The sequence below is a fragment of the Lotus japonicus genome, chromosome 1 (genome assembly GCF_012489685.1).
Source record: "Lotus japonicus ecotype B-129 chromosome 1, LjGifu_v1.2".
In the NCBI taxonomy this organism is placed as follows: domain Eukaryota; kingdom Viridiplantae; phylum Streptophyta; class Magnoliopsida; order Fabales; family Fabaceae; genus Lotus; species Lotus japonicus.
The window spans coordinates 28,162,130-28,172,521 of NC_080041.1; the positions used below are offsets into that span (position 1 = coordinate 28,162,130).

The window sequence follows — 10,392 nt, forward strand, 5'->3', positions numbered from 1 at the left end:
ACTCGTATATGACCCTTGTCTTAATACAATAAACCTTTTTTTGGAGCTCGTCTGATATAATTTCGTATGCCAATCACAACATCCCAAAATATCTGGACATGTGAAAGTGAGGTAATTAAATTTTCCAACTATTCTCATATTTCTCTAAAACTAAGCTCTTGAGTTGACAAAAATTTGACTTTGGGATCCATATATAGGAGTTTCAACTGGCTTGACATTTAACAATCTTGTGTCCTCCAAAATATCCACGACATACTTCCTCTGAGAAATCACAATCACTGGTTTGGATTGTCAATGTCCCGCGGGGACATTAACTACAGATTATTAGGCTGGTCTGCTGCAATAAGTATTAGGCCTAATTTTAACCATTATTTTGTTGTGTTTTTATGGCTGTTATATTTTCTGGTGTAATTAATTTGTAATGGTACAAAAATTGATTTCTATCTATCTAAGAAAGCAAGACCAACTATGAGCCACACAGTTTTCTAAAACAACTTTCTTGTAATCTATCCTGTCATCTTTTGATCTTTGACATGGTATCAAATTTTTTTTTTGGAAAACTCTGTGGCTTTTTGTTGGCCTTACTTTCTTAAATAGACAAAATTCAATTTCTATACAGTTTAAAGAGGGACTACAATTACAAACTAATTACACCAAAAAATGTAACAGCTATAACAGCCATAAAAATATAATAAAATAATGGTTACAATTAGGCCTAATGCTAATTACAATAGACCAGCCTAATAATCTATAGTTATGTAGCGTTTGGTAGACAAGTGGGAAGGGAACGAAACATGTCACATGGGTTCTGTTCTGTTTTTGTCATGTTTATAAGATGGAACGGAACGGGACAAAAGGCTCCAGGAACAGGACACTTTGGTTCCCTGGAAAATGGTGGAACGGAAGGGAACAGAACATAACACTCTCTTAAAAGTTTTACAAGTTCAAAAATACCCCTAATTTATATTTGAAATTTTATGTATCTAAACAGTTTAAAATCACTTTTAAAATTGAAATCACATATTATATTTGTAGACAAAGTTAAATGAAAATCTACTTTTTCAAAAAAATCACTTAAAATAAAATCAATTATTTTTTTAAAAGTAAAATCACATTTTGTAAGCTATGATAAACGAGCCAATTAGAGTGCGTTTGATTCAACTTATTTTGGAAAAATCACTTTTTAATCAAAAAACCACTTTTTAAATCAAAGTATATCTTTTTGTGTTTGTTTCAAGTGAAACTGAAAATATATTATTTGAAACAGTTACTTTAGCTTATCATGAAAATCTATGATCATAGATGAGAGGAGATAAAAAGGTGATTTTAATTAGAATAGTCAAACACGAATCAACTTAATTATAATAAAATCAATTATTTTTCCAAATGAAAAATCAGTTTTTGTAAGGAATGATAAACAAGCCAATTAGAGTGCGTTTGATTCAACTTATTTTGAAAAAATCACTTTTTAATAAAAAATCACCTTTTGTGTTGGTTTCAGCTGAAGCTGAAAATAGATTATTTGAAACAGTTACTTTAACTTATAATGAAAATCTATGATGATAGATGAGAGGAGATAAAAAAAGTAATTTTAATTAGAGTAGTCAAACACGAATCAACTTATGCTATTCTCAAAATCGCTTAAAATAAAATAAAAATTATAGTTAAAAATAAATATTTTTAATCTAAACAAACGCACTTAAAATAGCTTAAATAGATAATTAGGTTTCTGCTTTTTTCAATAGCATACTGAAACAACTTAAACAATATATAAGTGATTATTTTAAACAAATAAGTGATTATTTCATGAAGTAAGCAATAACAAACGGTTTCTATGCAAAATGTTCAATTGAGTTCAATTTGTTTTAATCAATCAAATATTAAACATGCACGGTTATATATGTAATTAAAATCATAGTTCTGTTCTATTGGCTTGGAGTTACCAAACACAACACAGAATATTGTTGTCCTGTTCCATCCTGTTCTGTCCCGTTCTGTTCTATCCTGTTCCGTTCCATCACCAAACGCTATCTTAATGTCCTGCTGACATTAATATGGATTGTGCAACCTCAATGCCCAAGACTTGAGACGTAGGTAATGCAGGGCCTGCCTGTTGAGGAAGCACTCATAATAAGTGTACTTGGTTATCAGGGACAGAAGACCACATCTGATTAATTAGGTAACAAGCAGTGAGGACATATCCCACCCCCCGCCCCCAGAAAAAAAGAGGAATGCTTCTATGGATTAAAAGTGTCCTAAATAACAAGGTGACGAGTTTTTTGTTCGGCAACCCCATTTTGTTCGGGATTTTAGCACATGATATTTTGTGAAGAACGCATTGAGGCAAATACGAAACCAAGCATACTCTTGCTGATAAACTTATGGTCTATTAAATGCTTTGTACAAATAGAATTTAAAATAGGTTTTCGGGCTAGACTAGGCTTTTTAAAATGCTAGACCAGGCATTGTCTATATTGGCTAAACATGGTATTTAAAATGCTAGACCAGACCTTAATTATATTAGGTAAACGTATTACCTACATTAGGTAAAGGGTTAAGCATCATATTACTCCCTGTCTTTGTATCGCCGTCTGACCTAGGTCCCTCCCCGGAAAAATTATTGGAAAAGGTCCTCTTCTTTGTAAAATGTTTGGAGCGGATCCTCACCGGAGCTCCGGCGAGTGATGATTTGGATCGCTGATTGGGTTAATTGTGCTTATGTGGAATAAATAATTTTTTTAAATAAAAAACACATCAGAATATAAAAAAATTAAAGCCCAAAACTTTTCCTAACTCACAAATTAACCCTCAAATCAAAGAAACCCTTACCCAACAACACTAAACCTAAAATCCCAAATTCAGATCAGACCCAGTGTTCCGGGAACCCTGACCGGGGACGGTCAGGGGACCTAGGACAGGGTCGGACCCACCGAAAGCCCCTGATAAGGGGCCGTTTGGGGGAAGTCGAGAACCCCCTACTCCCGAGCCCCACCACTAAGGGTGAGGACAAGGAACCCGGGGCCCACTACATAGGGGTTGACCTAGGCCAACTACCCTAGGAGTAGGTTGGCTGGTGCAGGTCCTTAGTGTAACACCCCGATTTCGGTGGCGTCACTTTAGTAACCAAAAGTAAACTTAATGCGGAAAAACGTGAAATATTTTTTTTTTCGATAATAACTAAGACAAGACTGAATTAAATAAAACCCAAAAGCGAAAAGTAATAGAGCTAATATACAATATATAAATAGCCTCCGCTGTAAGTAACCTCGTCACGAGTAAACCTCCAGTGACGGAAAGAAAAGTGTAACGCCCGAAGGCAAAATGTACAAACCAAATCTAAAGGTAAGTGTCCGCAACACTATCCCTCAAAACTGAGAATAAGCTGGCCCATCGGCCTGAAGCAAGACCTCCTAAGTCCAACCAACACTCTGTGATTCTCGTAAAGAACCACACAAAAAGCTATAGGTGGGAAACTACCCTGTCCCCAAAGAAAACAAATGATGTTCAGAGCTAAGACTCTACTCCTACACTAATCCCATCTCGAGGAGCTCACACCAGCACTAAAACCTACATGCTAGCATGATCGTCGCCCGAATCTGAATCCAGAACGACCTAGTCTATGTACACCATCCGTCCTCCTCTCGCTACCGCGATGCGCTCTTGTTCCAGCTTCTCCACTCTAGTCTCCCCCGAAGGGTGAACCGTCATGAACCAGCCCGCCAAAGACATCTGACAAAGGGCGTTTGTCCGCCAAAGCACACACAGAAGACGCGAGGGTCAACTCCAAAGAATTATGTAAATAATAGCACCAATAGATATAAATAAGATAATAGCCACTTAGGCTTATAACTAGGGATAACATCCTAGGGTTGCATATTTCCACAAAGAATAGAACGACTGTAAATCACAGTTAACATACATCAAGTAGAACTAACAAGTATCAAACACACTCATTAACTATGTCAGTATGCATGTCGCATGAAATGATATGCAGGTTAACCCAGTCAACCAATATGCAATCCGGAACGGATGGACATCATCGGATCAGCCCTTCACCAGCCCCGGTGGTGCCATTTCGGCCCGTGATGCCTCTTACTCCAACAACAACGGTAGCCAGATCTGCTACTAAGAGTCGCCTAATAGCGCTCTTACGCGGAAATCCGGGTCTTATGACCATTTTGGAATCCACCGAGGTCCGGTATCACGCAGTGTATTAACCTCCAATTCACCGAGGTCCGGTATCACGCCGTGTATTAACCTCCAATCCACCGAGGTCCGGTATCACGCCGTGTATTAACCTCCTATGTATGCATGAGTGCAATGTGATTTGCCAAACAACGTCTCCGACCTCACTCGACACGTCGCCACGTGTTCTAGGTAAATTAAAGTTTCTAAAAGCTTACCCTAAGGTAAAAGTCGATTCTGCGACAAAGTACAATAATCATAAAATGAGTGCAAACACTCACGATAACTCTTCGAGTCATCAATGCTCACACGAAGTCTCACGCTTCAGTGGAGTCTCACACATTCACAAAGTCTCACGCTTCAGTGAAGTTTTATGCTTTCACAAGGTCTCACGCCTCAGTGAATTTACACACTTGCACGAAGTCTCACGCTTCAGTGAAGTTTCATGCTCTCACAAGGTCTCACGCCTCAGTGGAGTTCCATGCTTTCCACAAGGTCTCACGCCTCAGTGGAGTATCCCGCATTCACAAGGTCTCACGCCTCAGTGAAGCTTCTCGGCTCATCCCTTGGATGGCTATCAAACTGCTCAACGAGCGAAGGAGTACCAACATACTCAGAACTTACCAAACTCCTCAACACTTGGATCCGACGACACTCCTCGCTTTTCCGAAACCATGATTTGACTTCCAATGCCTTCCTTCGAGGTTGTTTTCATTACTTAAAGATTTTGAGGTTATTTAAGGTCTTATGAATTTTCTTTATAAAATAGATTCCATTTTGTCTTATCGCAAGTCTTATACATTTGCAGGATCTCCCAATCCCAAGTCGCTTCCAGAGGATGTCTCGATCCACTACACAGAATTAAGGCCCGAACCTCGTTCGTCCTATCAAACTTTCTCAAAACTCTCAAAATAAAATCGGCATGACCTGCCCGCTATTCTCACCATTCAGAATCTCAGATTCCAGTACAGAGCATATTTAAATCATCACAATCAACAACATGTCATATATCAATAAATCGCATCATAAACACTTAGCACTTAGCATATAAAGCATGCACCACACATCCTAGATTACCCACATAGCACATAGCATGTAAGACAATCTCAAAAACATACAGTAGATGAATCATCTACATTGTCAGCCGAAGCCTCAGAAAACATTTTCCAATCACACACAATTCCAGTGCATAAACAGTAAACAATGTCGAAACATCGACCCTAAGCATTAACTAGAGATTCAGTGAGAAGCCCTCACCTGCAGATTCTCCAGGATTATCTTCTAACTCTTCCTCACAAGCAAAGCGTTGCTCCTCAGGAAATTCCTCAAAAGTTCCTTTAAAGCAAAGTCACAGAAATACTATCAGAATCAATCGAGAACTAAGCTATCGATACTTACTAAGGTTACACGAAGTAATCTATACTCTAAGGTACGATAATCTTGCGCGAAAGACAAGTTTTCGGAAAAGGAAATTTTCCTCCTCCCCCTTAATAGGGCTCGGCCACTTTAGGTAATTATGGGGCTCGATTTTTCTTCGATCAAACTTGGTTCCTATGCCTTCATAAGCCGTAACTAAGGGTATTCTGAACTTGGAAAAATTATCGGATCGAAAACTGTCGCAGGGGTATTTTGGTCATGATTTTTAACTTAGGATTTTCAAAACTGAAATCCCAAAAATAAAATTTTGCAGGGACGTCACCAACGACGTTTATGACAACTAATCCTACTAGCACTAAGCTAAGGCGATAGTTTTTAGCCTAAAGGTTGAAGCTTTACCTCAAAAACTCCAAAAATGGGTATTTAAGGCTAAAATTGATTTCGGCGGAATTCCGGCGACATAACGGAAAATCTAACCCGGCAGAAGTGATCTTGGGCACATATAGAAGAGGTTTAGAATCAGAAATGAAAGATTCAGGATAGTTTTGCAAAAACCCATAAACTATCCGCTCAGAAAACTCTACAGAAAAGCTATGGAAAAAGCGATCAGAGGTAAGGATTAGCGACTATACCTCGAAGCCTTGAAGCAACAACTGATTGATCGACGATCAAGCAAGAAATGAAGAAAATCTATCCTCCTCCTCTCCTATGCAAACTCGCGGCCTTGAATGGGTTTTTGGGTGAGTTTTGTGATTTTTTTCTCATTTCTTGGCTATATATAGAAAATGGTAATTCGCGGGAAAATGAAAGTTTCGCGAATCTGATTTTTCCGGCATCATTCTCCATGAATTCTAAGATAGGTTTTGGCAAAGGAATTCCTAAGCTAAGAAGATGTCTCCTTGTATTTTTGGCAACTAATGCAAAGTCGGTGCAAAGTCGGTGTAAAACTATTTTACCCGATAAGTTGCTTTTTGCATCGAATGTCGGAATGGAAAACTTCCTTCTGAAGAAAGATTGAAATCATCAAGAGAAATGGGTGTACGCGTGTGGAATATTCATTTGAAGCTCTGAATAGATAAAGTCTTCATTGTCGAGAAATTCTAGGGTTTTGAAATACCAGGGATTCGGTTTCGGCAAACTTCCGATGATTGGAATCGGACGTTCGTAGATCCTAGAGTTTCGCCTCGAAACGATTGTGATAAATGGAAAAAGAGAAGTTCTAACATTTCTCTGAAGATTTTTTTTTGGAATTAACTTCCGTCGTGCCTAAAAGTGAAAATTAGCTATATACTAGGGTTTCTGACCTAGGTTTAAGCGTAAAACGTTCGTGCTATAACTTTTATCGATCATAATGCAATCCTTGAACTTTCTCCTTCATAAATATATTTCATTTAATAAACTTTCGTTCAGGTTTCCCTTCACATTACATCAACCCTAATCGTAAATGGAAATCTCTTCCTCTTATTCTAAGCTTAAAATCTTGGGTCTTACACGTAGGGCCCCCAGACCGTTGGATCACTGTTCCTCTGCGGGGGATCCAACGGTGATCCATGCCCTCATGTACGAGCCATGCATGACGTTGCATGGCTCCAACCCTAATCCTGCCTCTCATATATAAAGGGAACACTCCCTCTATCTAAAGGTAACGTATTCTTTCCAACTTCACCATTCTTACAACTTCCCTCACTAACTTTAGCATCGGAGTGTCTTGCAGGAGCCCCTCCCGGGACCTTGCCTACCGGAGCATCTTCAACCAGTCCAGATCCCTCTTCCCCTACCCCTTGTCAACGGGTAGCTTGGTCTCTCCTAGATCAATTGGCGCCGTCTGTGGGGATCTGGTAAAACTCTTCCCAGCACCGCGTGCCTTCGCCTCAAGTCATCAACCAGCAAGCTATGGTAGAGACACGTCAGACATCACGCCGTCCTGCACCAACTCCTGAGGGCCATGTGGAGACCATCAACGAAACTACGGATCGCAGAACCCCCCCTCCTCCTCCCCAACACCCTCCTCCCCCGACTCCTCAACCACAACCACCCCGCTCACCGGAACCCGCAGCCATTACCCCGCATGCGGCCCACGAGGCACTCTGCCGCTTGGAGGCTCGCATCCGGGCAATGGAAGAGGACAACGGGGTTGGGCGAGGGCATGCCCGTAGTATGCGGATCCGAGACGCTAAGGAAGAGATTCACATGCTCCGCGCCCGCCTCCGACAACTGGAGGAGCAGGAAACTCGATCGCGCCCCCCGCCGGCGTTTTCACAAGAAGAGGAGACGACCGGGGGCCCGACCCAACCCCCCTATTACCAGGAAGCCCGTCGCAGGGCACCCGCGGCCGAACGAGTGGCTAGCCATACACCACGGAGACGTTACTCTCCCCGCCCCGACCCGGGACCAGACGTACAACCGCCCCAGGTCCAGCAACGCGCTTGTCACTTACCCAGCGCCGATCGGAGGCCCCCTATCCCCTGAGATTATGGCGTTTCCTTTCCCTCAGGGGTGAGCTCGACCCAAAGTGAAGCTCTACGAGGGAGACACCGACCCGTAGGAACACGTGAACTTCTTCGTGGGCGTGATGCAGTACGCTGGGGCCAGCGACCCTTTATACTGCCGCTGTTTCCCCATGAGCCTTGGCAAAGGACCCATGAACTGGTTCCAGAATTTACCGAGCAACTCACTGCACGACTGGAACGGAGTTGTGTCATGCTTTTTAGCCCAGTATTCCTCGGTGCGCAGCATACCGAAGACCGCGCAGACGTTGGCCTTGGTTAAGCAGAAGGAGAAGGAGTCTTTGAAGGCATTTCTCAATCGTTTCAACAAGGAGGCCGGTGATATCACCGGACTCCTCCCCGACACAAGGTTGGTCCTGGCTACCGCAGCCCTTGCGCCAGGACCGTTCCTGACCTCTCTGGACGGCAAGCCCGCCAACACTCTGGAGGAATTCCTAGCTCGAGCAGAAAAATTCATAAACATGGAAGATGCCGCGACCCTAAGAGCCGCGAGTCAGACGCTCGCGATCAAAGGACCGCCGAAGTTGAAGGAAAATAAGGACCAAACTTCGACCCGAGAGTCCCGACGGAAGGGTCAGGACGAACGGAAGTCGAAGCGAAAGAAGTACGATAGTTATACCCCACTGAACTCCTCCCTTTCACGCATCCTGAGGGAGAAAGCCTCCACCGACCTCAGAGACCGCCCCCCCACTCCTGACGAGGGGGGACAAGCTGGATTCCAAGAGATTCTGTGAGTTCCACGATAGCCCGGGTCACAACACTGACGAGTGCCAGAACCTCAAGGACAAGGTGGAAGAACTAATCCGAGCAGGAAGACTGTCCAGGTATGTAGCTGTGTCGACGGGGGCCCTCCAGCGCCCACGCTCGCCACCCCCAAGACGGTCACCGACCCCTCCAAGACACCGAGATCGTTCCCCTCCCAAACGCCGATCGGTGGAACGTCGCGACAGGTCTCCTCCGCGTCGCCACAGTCCCGAGCGTCGCCGGAGCCCCGAGCGTCGCGGACGCAGCCGGGAACGGCGAAGAAGCCCCGACCGCCACGGCCGGGATGAAGTCAGAAGACAACACGGGAACAATCTAGTCAGCGTCGGCTCGATAGCAGGAGGATGGGTCGCAGGCGGACCCACCAACAACAGCCGGAAAAGGAGTACCCGCGTCATCATGTCAGCGGCTGGACGGCCCCGACCTGGGTCCCTCCACCCCCCAAGGCAGAAGGTGGCCATAACCTTCACGGAGGACGATTACGGCACGGACACCGGTGAAGAAGATGACCCCATCGTCATTGAAGCTCTGATCGGCAACGGTAAGATCCGGAGGACGCTCATCGATACAGGTAGTTCCGCGGACATTATGTTTTATGATGCTTATAAGAGCTTAGGGCTATCGGTGAAAGACCTGCTCCCCTACGACCATGATTTGGTTGGGTTCACAGGGGACAGAGTCCTACCCTTAGGATATTTTGATACTTGCCTTTCCTTGGGAGATTACAGAATTTGCAGGACTATAAAAGCCCGCTTTCTGGTGGTGGAGTGTCCGACGGCGTACAACGCCATTCTTGGCAGGCCAAGCCTCAACACTTTCAGGGCGATCATATCCACCCACCACCTGATGCTGAAGTACCCCTGGGCAGGAAGGGCGGTACCAGTACGCGGCAATCTAGAAATGGCGAGGAGCTGCTACAACTCCAGCTGCAGGCTGGCCAGGGAGGAAAGGAAGAAGAAGAAGTCCAAAGTGCACGACCAGCAGAACAACTTTCACGTTCAACACACCAGTTTCATGACCGACCTTGACCCCCGCGTGGACCAGTCTAGAGACGACCAACGCCTCAAACCCGACGGGGAGTACCACCCCATCCAGGTCGGTCCCCTTCCAGAGAACACTACCAACATAGCTCGGGGCCTTCCCCGAGACCTCTGCAAACGAATGGAAAATTTGCTACTTTCCAATGGGAAGCTGTTTGCCTGGTCGTCAGCCGACATGCCCGGCATTGACCCCGCCTTCTGTAGCCACAGACTTTCCGTCGACCGGAAGTTCAAACCGGTTGCTTAGAAGAAGAGGCAGATGAGCTCTGAGAAGCAGCAGGTTATCCAGCACAGACCACAGAGCTGCTTCAGGCCGGAATCATTCGGGAGGTCAAGTACATGACCTGGCTCTCCAATGTGGTCTTAGTCAAGAAGGCAAATGGGAAGTGGCGCATGTGCATCGACTACACGGACCTCAACAAGGCTTGCCCCAAGGACCCGTTTCCCCTACCGAGCATTGATGCGCTGGTCGACAATTCCTCGGGATACGAATACCTCTCTCTTATGGATGCCTATTCAGG

At 44.4% G+C, this 10,392-nt stretch overlaps 1 protein-coding gene across 1 annotated transcript; it reads left to right on the forward strand.

Annotated features, from left to right (window-relative positions):
- Positions 1–7,455: 7,455 nt before the first annotated feature.
- On the forward strand, positions 7,456–8,031 carry LOC130731839 (uncharacterized). The gene has a single exon (XM_057584045.1). It carries the CDS (start codon positions 7,456–7,458, stop codon positions 8,029–8,031), a length of 576 nt encoding a protein of 191 aa, XP_057440028.1.
- Positions 8,032–10,392: the final 2,361 nt, after the last annotated feature.

What these genes read in the sequence shown, in the direction of transcription:
- LOC130731839 (XM_057584045.1), top strand. Translation starts at nt 7,456, where the DNA reads ATGGTAGAGACACGTCAGACATCACGCCGTCCTGCACCAACTCCTGAG.